The sequence below is a fragment of the Pollicipes pollicipes genome, unplaced genomic scaffold (genome assembly GCF_011947565.3).
Source record: "Pollicipes pollicipes isolate AB1234 unplaced genomic scaffold, Ppol_2.1 Scaffold_6686;HRSCAF=7923_pilon_pilon_pilon, whole genome shotgun sequence".
In the NCBI taxonomy this organism is placed as follows: domain Eukaryota; kingdom Metazoa; phylum Arthropoda; class Thecostraca; order Pollicipedomorpha; family Pollicipedidae; genus Pollicipes; species Pollicipes pollicipes.
In genome coordinates this window covers 26,140,674-26,154,607 of record NW_023596921.1, presented here as the reverse complement: position 1 = coordinate 26,154,607, position 13,934 = coordinate 26,140,674, and the positions used below count along the sequence as shown (strand labels likewise).

Genomic DNA, 13,934 nt, shown 5'->3' with positions numbered 1-13,934 from the left:
GGGGGGGGGCAGGAGTTTCTAGAGGCTTCCTGAACAAAATAAGACGCATTCACAGGGAGGTCTTCTGGGCGGTGTCATATTTAAGGGGGCTGGGCACTCAGTGCACACGCCCACTTATCATATTTTTACGTGCATCAGTCATGTCCAAGTGTATCAGTGTCGACAATTACAAAATTTAAAAATTCAGGCAATCTGATTGTTTATTCAAGTCCATCGCGATCTGGAAATACGGCCGCCTGCTCAGAAAGAGGCCTCCTGAAACATAGAACGGGAGTGTTCGGATTCACGAAATTTCCTCCAAATCTGAGGTGCACATTTACTAAATAGAGAAATTTTGTTGTCAAGGGCGGTCTTTTTCGCTTCAAAGTTTACCAGTAGTTAGAAGTGAGCTTATTTAATCATATATGATGCATGCCACAACATCTTCAAATGCTGGACAATTCCTTTGAAGGGGGTTTTAGAGTAACACTTGTATAAGTATCGTCAGGGGTATTCCGGTTGTCTGAACAGCGTTACGTTGTCCATGACTCCACTGTGACCCTTGTGCGGCGTTACAAGACTCCCTCATGAGATTTCTGGTGTCATGAAGCATCCCAATAGGTGTGTTGTCAAGGGTCAAAAAGTGACTCTCTAAAAACTTCAGGCTTAGAGCGCTTGCGCAACCCTTTTTCAGAGTTAACGCCCATTGAGGAAAAACTGACAAACGGTTCCCTAAGCATATTGTTTCAGAAATTATTGTGGCGCCTTAAAGGCGTCATGATAGTCGTCATGACGCCTTAAAGGCGTCATGAGGGTTTACTTTCTGGAAAGCTCCTCGGGGAGTAACTTTTTCTCCGTGTAGGCAGCGGCCTGGAAGGTTGTCCGTTTTCACGCCCGTCAGTTGTTCAAACGCAATTAGTGTGTTCACCGATGTTAGGAAAAACAGGAATAATGACATGGAAATGTCGAATGTATCTGCTTCAGTGTTTTTTGTGTTACTGAAATATGTTTCTGGATTGCAACACGGTTGTTGTCCATCTCCTTACGTATACGCACTCAACAGCGAACTTAATTTCCACGGTTGGACTGTGTTGCATCACAAAAAGACGCGGCTGCACTGAGCTAGTTTTTCTGTGCACGGTACATGTGCGAACTTATCTCGATTGGTGCAAAATTTATCATTAATTTCGCAAATCATCGCTTGCATCCTTCGCCCACGGCTCCGCGCCATCGTCGGCACTAAACAAATGGCCGTGGCTAATGCGTACGTAATTACAAATGCTTCCAGTCGATTTTATGGGGGGGTTTACATCTGAGAGATATAGATGAGAGAGGGCTGAGAATGCCATGGTGCACCAAGCTAGTTATTTTTCTCATATTTTGTCCAGTTTTCACGTGTTGCCCCCTCTGAAAAGAGAGGTGCGCTTTTCTGTCCGTCGATGCCACCTCGAGGACCTGCGGGCTCAAGAGCGGCCGCAAGGATGGGACCAGCTTTATGCTTTGGATTTTGAGGTTCACAAAATCGCAACCGCTTTGGGCCGATGGGATTGTTCCTGTCAGGCAGGTGGAGAAATCTTATTTTCAGAATAAGCAGCAGCCCAATAATAACAGGCTAAGCAGGTGATGGCGTGGAAGACCAACTGCCGTGCAAATGCGCCGGGCATTGGTCGCAGTATTCCATTTCCTACGATAACATTCTCGCTGAAAGGTGTTTATTATGTTTTGCACGTGGTGAGATGGCTTTACTCGTAAATACTCAAAGAAATTATTGCTCTGGTTTGCCAATAGACAGCGCGGCTGGTTGGTGCCGTTAAGGCAGTCACACTGCGCTCAATATTGCAATTTTGTTTTTCTCTTAGTGAAGGTGATGCAGCAGGTGATGGCGTGGAAGACCAACTGCCGTGCAAATGCGCCGGGCATTGGTCGCAGTATTCCATTTCCTACAATAACATTCTTGCTGAAAGGTGTTTATTATGTTTTGCACGTGGTGAGATGGCTTTACTCGTAAATACTCAAAGAAATTATTGCTCTGGTTTGCCAATAGACAGCGCGGCTGGTTGGTGCCGTTAAGGCAGTCACACTGTGCTCAATATTGCAATTTTGTTTTTCTCTTAGTGAAGGTAACAAAGGTATTCGGTTCTAGAAAACAGTGGCCGAAATTCGAAGAGTTTTTAGTGTTGAGATAAGCTAGGTTTGTTTTGTCCACTCATGTCCAGTCATCGAGCGTGTCTGCCCCTCCCCTCCTCCTGGGAAAAAATTGTAGCACATCCTCAGCACCAGAGGTAATAATTTAACGTAATGAAAACCTTTCTCATGACACAAATGGTGGGTTAAATGCATGCGGCCCAGCAAAGTATGAGACTATCAAGATCTGTCCCTAAATGCGAAGCTCAAAGTTGGGGACCGCGAAAGCCCGCAGGATTTTCATCTGACTTTCCATGTTGGTATTCGTAGTTGTCTTGGTAAAAATTACCATTTACTCTTTTTACCGGTGCTGATGACCTTTGGATGCTAGTCTTTAATGCAGTGCACGATATCGGAACTAGCGCTCTATATCGAGGGCATCGTGCACTGCATCGAAAGCCCTCCTACGCAGCACATTTCTTCGAAGACTGGCGAACCGCATCGAAAACTCGCCTCTGCAGAGGAAAACCTTCATTTTCATTGCGTAGCATTCTCGCTTTGGGAACTCTTTTAGTCGAACTGATAAGTTTGTGATGTGTTGTGATTTAATTAATCCTCATCTGATTGCATCGTCTCCTGTCGGCATTCGGCATTTGGTTAGATATAGAATTCGTATCCATCGATAGAGAGTACTGCGCCCTGGATGCATAGGACCAAAATCGGGATGATCCTGCACTTAACTGCCATTAAGACTCGACTGCCAAACACAGGTTGCTGCCTATGTCAAATTGATTTGCCAAATCAGGCATACAATTTGACTGGTTTCCGTCATACACGTATCTCACGCATGGGACATTTTCGCTGATTTCAATAGCTGGTGTGTTTTTTACCTATGTAACTTGTGTCTGTCATGCGGTTCAGCACGACGTTTAAATATGAGGATGACTTCTGGGACCTGAGGTCATATATTTTCACTCAGTGCCCTTGCATACGTACCGGTGAATAATCAGCAGCACTTGGGCGTTCAACTATTCCCATTATACTGCAAGTTCTACCTAATATATACCTATATGGCTGCAATATCTCTATGTCAAAGGTGCTAGTCTTTAGTTATGATCTTCGAGTCATTTTGATGGCCATCTTAGTACTTCTTTTCAACACATGCAATAAGAAGTATAAAATTGTCTTGCCCACAAGAGGCCAGCATGCTTAGCCTTCTTTCGGACAGAAAGTTTGAAAATATTAGCCCGTCAAATAAGTCAGGCCGATAGGTAGTAACTGCATTCCAAAAGACAGAAAGGGATCTTAGGACCGGATCTCCGTATCTTAGATATTCTGGTATCCAGGACCTGTGTTGACATTTTCCTGACGGATCTTCTGGAATCTGGAATTAGATTATAGATACCACTGATGGGTCTTCAAGGATCATGCATCATTTGAAATTGTATCACAAGATCAGTCGTGACCTAGAAACGTTTCCCTAACTGTGTTGGATGGAATGTCCCACTTTTGAAGATAACGAAGCAATCATCAGGTATGATGAAATAAGCTCACTTATAACTTTTGCAATGCTTTTAAGTGGAAAATGCTGTTCTAAGCGGTATGATTTCTCTGTTAGGTAAATATACTCCTCAATGCGTATTTGTTCGATTACGCTATCGTACCGCGCATAACCTTGGTCTGGAAATTGCGTTCACGAACGCCAGATGTGAACGACTCCACGATGGTATTTTTATCGGGCCTTGGTAACTGCATGAATAATACAATGGAAGATTTGAATGGCGTTAATATTTTGTTATGGGTGCCTGGGTGATCTTGAAATAGTCGCCTGAAATAGTCTGCACATCTTCGCGGGCGTATACCTCTAGAACTAGAAGGTTTAGGCCTTAAAAAGGCAGGGTTGCGAATTGCTCCGAATAGCCGTCAGGATGGCTATTTCAGTTCAAACGTCATGCAAAAGCGGAACACTCTCTTTAAAGAATACCCTGAGATTCGGAATATTTTCCATAATTTCTTCGAAGGATCCTTCGGAGTATGAGGCCTTGCCTTATGGTCCTGGCCTTCTGGTTTTCACGTGATCCATAGTGGTGTCCGGAGGCAGACGTGTGCACACCGTTAGATCCCATGACTGACGGCGATCCGTGTCCGGAGGCAGAGACGTGTGCACACCGCTAGATCCCATGACTGACGGCGATTCGTGTCCGGAGACAGGCGTGTGCACACCGCTAGATCCCATGACTGACGGCGATCCGTGTCCCGCAGCGTCGCCCTCGTTCCGTGAGCCGTCACGTGACGTGCGGGTGCGGGAGGGCCAGAACGTGACGCTGCTGTGCGACCCCGCGGGAGACGGGCCCGTAACGCTGCGCTGGCTGCGGGACGACCGACCGCTGGAGGATAGCGTCAGGTGCGTTAGGGCTCATCTGAGCTTGGGTTGCGTGGCTGGCGGTGCTGCATGGTCATCTCGCGTCCTTACACGTACGAGAAACAGACGTGATGCTTCGCCGACCTAGAGAGCTTGGATAGCAGCCATTGATCTCGCGAGTGGTGGGGGCAAGCTGATGCTTTGGGGAGTGGCGCAAACTGATATTTTGGGACTGACACGTTTGCAGCAATCTGATCGGCACCGTTATCACGCTGAGGAGAGGGCACGTAACGCGCATGGTCATTGTTCTCTCGCTCCCTCCCAGTTGACGACACCCCTGTTCTTGGTAGATCGGTTCATTTCGTGCTGCCTACATCGTTTCACGTGACCAGCGCTGCAGGCCTTAATGGAAGATGCTCGCTGATGACGCTCTTCGGTGGTAAAAGATGTCCGTTCCGTCAGATTGTGAGGGTGGAATCAGTTTGGATGTAGCCAGTTCCCCGTCGAATGGATGGTCCGTTTCAGCTCATCCGCCAGGCACTCCGGGTAAATCTGATCATTAACAAGCTTCGCGGAAGCCGATCAACCAACGACAAAGGATAACGTTGTTGCTTTCTTTTGCTGACGTTTTCACTGTCATGCATTATTGCTCACTTCCTTTGCGTGATTTCGACAGGAGCTCATGAATGAGGCTCGTGTTGAGGCTAGCTAGTGGCAGCACTTTTCCTCATTTAGCTGTTTCTGGATGCTCCCACGCCATGTTTCAGCCCACTGGGCGCCGTGCTGCTCATGACCAAAATCTCCCAGTCGGTTAACTTCAGTTAAAAGTTTGCTGGAGGAATTCCTTCCGAAGAGATAAGAAAAGCTTGCATTGCAACGGCAGATGTGTCGTGTGCGGATTGACGCGATTGATGAGATGTGATTGTGCGGATGATGTGCGGATTTTCTCGGAGTTGCCTGATGCCTCCAAGCGGAAAAATGTGCCAATGCGCGTGCACTGTGGACCCCACCTCAAGAGACGACGCGAGATCTGTTCGGCAGGCTCCTGGTCCGTCATTGGACCAGTGCCGAAAACGTTTCCCGGTCTAGTCTACGGCTTCTGGAAGCGGTGCCACCGGACTCCGGCCTTTTCGGTTGCCAGGCGACCAATGCGCGCGGCAGTGCACGGCTTACCATCCGTCTGGAGATCGAAGGTAAGCGGGCTAGCTGTAGCTCCTGCACTCTCTATTCGCTGGTTGCGGCGTGGCCCCACTCGATTGCACGGCACTAGCAAACACCAACGGTGCCTGTGACGAATTATGCTACCTATCCACTGCGTGATTAGCCCGCTTATGATGTGATTACGTTGCGGAGTTTGGAGTGCTCCGCTCTATTATTTCATTAGGAGTTGGGTTATTGATCTGTCATTCTATACCTTTGCATCATCGACAATAGGCGTATGAGTCTCTTCTCAAGGTAAATATAAACACGTATAACATGTAGTTTTGGAAACGGACCCGATTCTTAGTTGCAGGCGTACAAATTTGTAGATGTAGGAAGAGTTGCATCTTTTCTATTTGTGTTTTCAATTTTGGTTCTCCATCTCATCAACCCTAGGGCCTGCAAGCGAATTTCTTGCGAAAGGCCCGGTTCTTCATAGCGGAGCTCCGCCAACTGATGTAACATGTGGCGTCACGGGGGAAGTGCGTCATACGCGGATTTGAAGAACGCGTAAGTCCAAATATGAGGAGGAAGCAAAACTGCCCGATTCAGCCCTTGCAGACATGTAGTACGCAGCAATGGCACCTGGATATCATCGATTGCAGGCAGTATGTACAAGTCATGTGGTCAAAAACACCATCGTCGATGCAGCCATTCACGTTTAGTCGAGGGCTGCTTACTTGTCGCCCGCCATAAACGGCCGTCAACAACGGGTTGCTAGGCATTGCTATGCATACAACCGCCAGTTATCGCACTTCGCGTTCAGGTGAAATAAGAGATGGGTTTGATAGTGACGCCACGGGTTATTTAGGGAGCTACGTCATGTGATCGGTGGATTGGTCTCACCAGACAAGTAGTGGATGGGCTTCGTTTACCAATGAAGAACGGATCCCGGACCTCTTCTGTTGTCCACGGACTCACGGTTGCCACCATGTCCACCACAAGTGTTGCCTTGACTTGGCCTGGTCTTCTCCCCACAGCTACCTTTACCGCTCAGTCGACCGTGTGTTGACCTGACGTGACCGCCCAGACACCGCCACCGCCCAGCCGACCACATTTGCGCCCTGACCTTGCCTGACCTGGCACTACGCTCACGATCACATCACTGCTAGCCAGTCAACTGTAGGTTACGGCCCGGCCTGACCTGACCTGTCCAAAGAACCACCACCGCCGCCCACTGATCTGTAGGTCCTGTACTGACCTGACCTGACGTGTCCACAGAGGCACCACTATCGCTCGGTTGGCCTTGGTCGTGGTAGAATCTTATCTGATCTGACCCGACCTGAACTGATGTGCTGTCCGCAGAAACGCCGCTACCGCCCAGTGGACTGCAGGTGGTGGAGGTCCACAGCCGTTCCGTCACGGTGGAGTGGAATCCCCCAGCCAAAGTCAGCCGACACTTGTCCGGATACCGGCTGGAGTACAAGGAGCTAACTGGTGGGCACCCCGCTCTCTCGCACCATTTCATACTCACCTCAGCCGCAGCCACAGAAGTTCGTAGGAACAAGTACCTCGCGCCCGACGGAAAGAACCCGTAAATGTCACATGAGTGTCTCCCAAAGTGTTGCTCGAACGCCGCTGCTGATCTCTGACGTTTCGCGCCATGCAGCCGCGCCGCGTGTGACACACACACGTGATGCCGTCCATCCGGAGCCGCCCTGTGGAGCTCGCGCCGTCGCCTCCACGGGCCACCCTCCACGGGTCAGCCCGGGCCACCGTCTCAGGTCACGTCGCTGCGCCATTCATTCCGCTTGGTGCCCAATATCTCGTGGGATTTGTGCGGGCTGAGCCATCTGGCGCCGCACGGTCAGCCGTCTGGGTGACGTCCCTGTGTGCCGCCGGCGGCCGGAGACACGACCTGGCGCAGGGCAGACCGTCTGGGTGACGTCCCAGTGCGCCTCCGGCGGCCGGAGACACGACCTGGCCGAGGGCAGACCGTCTGGGTGACATCCCGGTACGCCGCCGGCGGCCGGAGACACGACCTGGCCGAGGGCAGACCGTCTGGGTGACGTCCCAGTGCGCCTCCGGCGGCCGGAGACGCGACCTGGCCGAGGGCGGACCGTCTGGGCGACGTCCCGGTGCGCCGCCGGCGGCCGGAGACACGACCTGGCCGAGGGCAGACCGTCTGGGTGACGTCCCGGTGCGTCGCCGTCGGCCGGAGACGCGACCTGGCCGAGGGCAGACGTGGCCTGACTGGACCCAGCCCCGAGGCGCTGGGGTTGGAGACTGACCTGAGCGGACGGACGGAAGGGCTGGGCCACCTGGTCGTTAGTGGCGTGCTCGGGTGAGGTGCATGATAGCAGACTCTGGGCCGCTGTGTGTTGTGACTGGGCCCGTTGATCTGTCAGGTGGGCGACTGGAAGACCTGACGTCACAGGATCTGTTTTGACCTACCGTCACTACCGTCAGTGGCCTGGGAGACCGGACGCACATGATCAGCTCCGATCTGATGCCATGTCCGGCAGACGCCTGAGGAGCCTGACTGAACCTGACGCCGCGCCGCTGCCGACAGAGGCAGACCTAACGAACCAGACCTGACCTGATGTGACCCGACGTCCCCTTGCTCAGCAGAGGGTTGGGCGTCGGTGGCGTCGGCGGCGCTGACGTCGCGGCGTCACCAGCTGGCCGGGCTGCGGCCCGACACGCCCTACGTGCTCCGGGCGCTGGCCGTGACCTCGCTGGGGGCGGGGCCGCCCGGCCGCGTGGTGCAGGTGCGCACCGACCAGGCGGCGCCATCCCTGCCGCCGACCGGGCTCAGCCTGGTGCCTCTGACCGCGACCCAGGTCAAGGTCACCTGGCGGCCGCCGCCGGTCCAGGCCCACCACGGCCGACTGGTGGGCTACCGGGTCACCTACCGCAGGTCAGTGCCGGTGACGATGTCGGGGCCTCGTATCCGGCAGCAGTTAGTGGTCACGACAGTGAGCATACTGGGGTCACAGACAAAACATTGGATGGGTTAACGCCATCTATCGCAGGCCAGTGGTTCCGGAAGTGAGGATGTTGCGTTGGTGAGAGCAGTGGGGGCATCGGCCTGTATGCGTCAGCTAACAATAAAAAGCATGGGCGATAATTTTTTAAGCCGTTGCGCAAAAACAGGTAACCGGCAGTGTCCTTACCACTGTCCCAGGGACGCAATAAACCGACATCAGTACTGGAATACATGAAATGATGTTGCGGTACTCCAAGCTGAGAAATGAAAGCAACTAAAAGAAGCAAACGAAGAGGTGACGTAGAGACGGCAGGATCAGTGTTGTGCAGTAGGCATGTGGTATAAGTCGGGCAATGGCGGCGCGAAGAACCACCCAAAAACAATCCCTTGCATTCATCCAGTGTTAGAAGGAGTCATGGATCACACCATTTAGATGGCCACTTATCTGGTCAACTTCATGCAAAGCTGGATCTTCAAGGAGCCTACTCAGCTAAGCAAAGCTTGTTGCCGAGTGAACTCTCAAAGTCAGCGCCATTGTGGAGGGCACTGCACTCGTGCATAAGTACTTAGAGATCAGCGGTGATCATGGAGCATGGAATAGTTTAGATACGATGCGAGTTACAATCTAACTCGGTAAGAAATTCCACTAATTATTTCACTAGTTTTATGTATGTTGTTTGAGTCCATGTGTATTGACGCAAGTTTGTGGGTTATATTCTGTATGCCTTTTTATCCTGAGATAATGTAAGTAATTCCTGGTAAGCAAGGAATTTTGTTTTTCCACAGCTTAAAGTCAAGGCAGGATTTGGTCAATGTCATATAATTTATGTTTCTGAAAATGTGTGATCTAGATGAAAAAGGGTCGTCTCTAAATCTGGAATGATCTGTGTTTGGTTGACAAGCATAGTTAACGCCGCAAATTAATCAGGGGTCATTCAAGTAAGGTACAGTTAAGTATAACCAAAATGTTATTTAGCAAGCGTGTGATTGTGTTTTCAATGAAGCATATCATCCTACCACCTACTGCAATATGTCTCCTGGATGTATTGGTAATGTGACTAATGTGGCGTTAAGTTGAACGATTTTTCGATAAATACACTAAGGTATTTTGCGTCATTTTTGTCTCTTCAATAGGGTAGTTATTAATGTGTACTTGTAATAGGAGATGAGGAAAAGTAAGGTGGTACTTCCTAAATGCTCTGGACACATCGAGTAAAACAGGGTTGGCTTTGGAGCCATGAAATGAATAGGATGAAAATTGCATAAGTATTTCCCTGGGGTTCTGCAATGCTTGCATTCATGATAATAACCGTAGTGTCATCTGCATATGGTGTCATGACTAGTTGTGTCATTGTTGAATTTAGGCAACTCAGTTAGGTACATGATAGAAAGAACTATTGATGAGTGAAGGAGTTTCTGTTTTTTTCATAAATGGCAGAATACTAAAAGGCCGTTAACTATCTACAAATCGGAAGTCTCCCCTTAACAAAATTGGTTTAGTGGCTGATCTTTGAACAATACTGGAAAATATCCATCTTGTTGATCTGAGATGAAATTACGGGCACCGCAGTCTTAACTGGCCAGACGCTGACTTACGCTGTTTCCCCGTTGTATTATATCCCGTCTCCGCTTTTAAGTTCGCCAGTTGCTTGGCTCTCGCTGTTGTCATCTCAGTGTCGTTCGCCGGTTCGGGAGCTCTTCAAGGTCATCAGTGGACGATTTGTGTGGATGATGTAAGGCGGTAAGTTGGAGCCGCTGGCAGCAGTGCAGCCCAACTGAAATATTCCAGAATGAAATGCACCATTTGCATTCTAGAATGGGCGTGTGGATCGCGCTCGGTGCATGGGTTATTGCTCGATGTGATGCTTCTCGAGTAACTCAGTAACTCAGCAGTCTATCTGACGACAAACATGAGCTACCAAGTCTGCCGCTAGAGAAACACTCCTAAATTTGGGAATGAGAGTGTCGGGCATCCTCGCCCACTCCTGAGCTAACTCAACCGCCCCGTCGTCACGACTCCTGATAACTCCAACCACCGCGGCCACTCGATATCCCGCAGCACGGACTCGACGCGCGGAAGCACAGCCACCACGTCCCGTTCCAGAGCCAACGCCTCCTCCTCGGATCGGGAGTCGCCGCGCTCTGTGAACGTCACCGGTCTGGCGGCCACCCTGGCCAGCCTGCGCCCCTTCTCGCTGTACGATGTGCGCGTGGCGGCGCACAACGCGCGCGGCTCGGGGCCGGCGTCGACGCCGGCGTTCGTGCGCACGCTCGAAGACGTGCCGTCGTCGCCGCCGCGTCGGCTCCGGTGCGTTGGCTCCGGACCGCGCCATGTGCGGCTGGGCTGGACGCCGCCGCCGGCTGAGGCACTCAACGGCAACCTGCGCGGCTACCAGGTCAAGACGGAGGCGCTCGAGGAGGTGAACGGTGAGTGCCGAGCATCAGCAAGTCATCGGGCAACGAGCCATGCTGGTGTCTCGTGGAGCAGGGGTGATCACTGGGTAAGGGTCAGAGGTGTGACTGAAGGGGATACGCTGTATTTTGGGCATTTATTTTCGGTTAGTGGCATAGGCATAACGTCAAGCATCAAGGTGATTTGGAGCTGCGTTCTGCACGTAAGCACGACTGGTCCGCGTATGCTGCAACGTCGGTACAGTGAGTTGCGGGGCCAGGGCCCTGCGACTGGCACCCGCTGCCGTTTCTGCCGCCGTTCGCTGCTGCTGATCCAGTGTCGCGCTGATCGTGACGCGTCCTCCCGTGCGCAGGCCAGCTGCTGTTCTCGGTGACGGATGTGACCGAGCCGACGACGAGCGTCCAGGGCCTGCGGCCATACAGCAACTACTCCCTGCATGTGGCGGCGGTGACGGGTGTCGGTGCGGGCGTGTTCAGCGCCCCCGTCTTCTGCGTCACCCGACAGGACGGCAAGTACACGCCGGCGGATGTGACGTGGCGTGACTGATGTGACGTGATGTGGCGGGATGTGACATTGTGGTCTTCACTTGCGCGCGATCGTTGCGCAGACCGCATGACAGTATTGCCCGGCACGCGTGTCGGCTTTGGCGCCTTCGCTCGCACGCATCATTTGTTCGGGATGTTTTTTTTTCTGGCCCCAGCGAGTTTTTCATTGATATCTAGCACCACATAATAGATATCTACGGCATTAGATATAAAATATGTTGTCTTCTGAGGTAGTATTAGATATATGTTTTTAACCACGGGACAGATGGTGTCACGCCTACATACCTTGGGGTCTTCGGCGGCAGGATTTGGATAAGATTTCGCGAACTATCGGTTTCGTCCTGCCGCACGGAAACGCCAAAAGTTGCCAGGGAGCAACCATTCCTGGGCGGATTGCGCAAATCGGGTTAACTTGGGGGCATAACATGCCCAGCTTGCGCGCACGGCGACCAGAGTGGAGGTGGCCAAGGTCAGGTGCTCGCTTGGCTTGGTATTTCCGGGACCATCGATGGCTTCTGACTCCATGCAGCACGCAATCTCTTGGTAAATGCGAACCCGGCGAACTGATGTGTTTTCCCCGTTGCGAGGCTGGCGTCCTCCTGGACGTGGGCGCACACCGGCAGCTGCATCAACAGCAGCTTAGGAAAGCCCAGTATGTTTACATAGGGGATAGACCAATGGACGCCGGAACTTACAAATAGGATCCTGGCGAAGGATTTCATCGGGTGTGAGAGCCTGTAGGGACCCATATGGAAAGAGTAAAGGGGTAGATATGAGGAAATTACGAGCATGGATACCGGTACAGATGTGATGCTTGCGAAATGACGGCCAGATATTACCTCAAGGAAAGTATGCACTGTTACTTGCGCTTTTTTAGTCGGAATTGCCTCCATTTATACATTATTTGCAATCTTCAACGCAAAAGAAGGAAGCTGCGTGTAATTTATCCGGTAATTCTTATTTATGTACAACTATGATGGGAAAAATTCAAACGGACGTGTAACGGGTGGGTATTGGCATATCGTTAGTAATTGATACCGTGCATGCATAGGCTACCATCACGGGCAGTAGGCGGATAATACGGGCGTAACCTCATCCAAACAGAACTGTTCTGAGAGATTTTCCAGAGTCTGCTTATTATTCACAACAGCAAAAGACAGTCTGTAGTGGACGCTCCCATAGCTGAATCTGCTGTATGAACGGGCTTGTGCCGCAAATTGTGCCGTGCTCGTTTGTCATCGACGGTTGTCGTGATTACCAAAGCGGTCCACGCGACAGAGCACGCTGGATGATGAACATGGCTAACTCGGGACGTGTGGATCTCTCCGCGGCTCGGGGGTAAAGGCGACTCGGGCTGCTGGGTGGAAAAACTTCTTGTGCCGGAATTTGACACCTTTACCCAGTTCCATAAAGAAATGGATATCCCCGCCACGGTGCGCTAACTCGCTGTTCGATATCTGGTAGTAACGAGCTCAACATGACGCGCCAGCGTTTTACTCCCGCTCCCGGCCTCTGACGCTTGTCGTGATCCTCCAACAGTGCCCTCCGAGCCGTCAGCTGTCGCCGTAGCCGTGACGTCAGCGCAGAGCGCGCTTGTCAGCTGGCTGCCGCCAAACGAGCCGAACGGAATTATCACGTCTTACGTGATTTACGTCAGGTGAGGAGGTGGCAGGCTGCCAGGTGGGTGCATTTCATGATTGTATTAAATTCATGCGCTGCCAGCTTGTTGATAGCTCAGATTAGATCGATTCAGAAACCTTCATCAAAAATATATTTCAAGACCCGACCGGCCATAAGAGCTTACCGACAGACGCGGGTTGGACGAATTCAAAACAAGTAAAACGAGGGAGCAATTGCCCTCAGTGTGTGAGTGACCTTACCGGAACAGAAAAATTCATTCGAGGCAGTCAAATGACCATTAGACGACAGACCTTGAAGATGTTTGTACCACCATTGTAGACGTTGGCAGGCTCCTAATGCATCTACAGGCTACCCAGAGGACGTGCAGGATCACTAGGGGGGGGGGGGGGGGCTGTAATATTGGACAGAGTATGTATCATGCCACCCTTGGCTTTCCTACCGATCACAAGAAAATGTGAAACGATGCGACGCACGTCAGTCAACAAATGTGTGTTACATGCGTATATACCTATAACCCGACACCTATATATGTATATAGCGAGAATTAGCATTTAACGATGTACATCTCGATTTAGGTAACTGTTCGACGCGTGACTAGGATCATCAATATTGCTATATTTTTGCCTCCGGCGTGGCAAGAAAGAATGAAGGAAAATGATATTACAGCAGTGGAGTTAAAACATATCAGTAGTCTCTTTCTTCCTCCACTAGTTTGGGGGCCGTTCGTCAAATGCTTTACAC

General features: G+C 51.2%; 1 protein-coding gene and 1 long non-coding RNA gene across 2 annotated transcripts in view; both read left to right on the top strand.

The window, feature by feature from the left end:
* Positions 1–4,461: 4,461 nt before the first annotated feature.
* LOC119108590 (uncharacterized) lies at positions 4,462–7,096 on the top strand. Its single transcript, XR_005095314.1, has 3 exons — positions 4,462–4,507; positions 5,507–5,658; positions 6,971–7,096. It is a non-coding gene; the product is annotated as an uncharacterized LOC119108590 (long non-coding RNA).
* A 5,245-nt stretch (positions 7,097–12,341) lies between these two features.
* Positions 12,342–13,934, top strand: part of LOC119108115 (Down syndrome cell adhesion molecule-like protein Dscam2) — a 49,067-nt gene continuing 47,474 nt past the window's right edge. Inside the window, exons 1-2 of the mRNA XM_037231693.1 lie at positions 12,342–12,351; positions 13,092–13,209. Of these exons, the coding sequence (XP_037087588.1) occupies positions 12,342–12,351; positions 13,092–13,209 (128 nt within the window). The remainder of the gene's footprint in view (positions 12,352–13,091; positions 13,210–13,934) is intronic.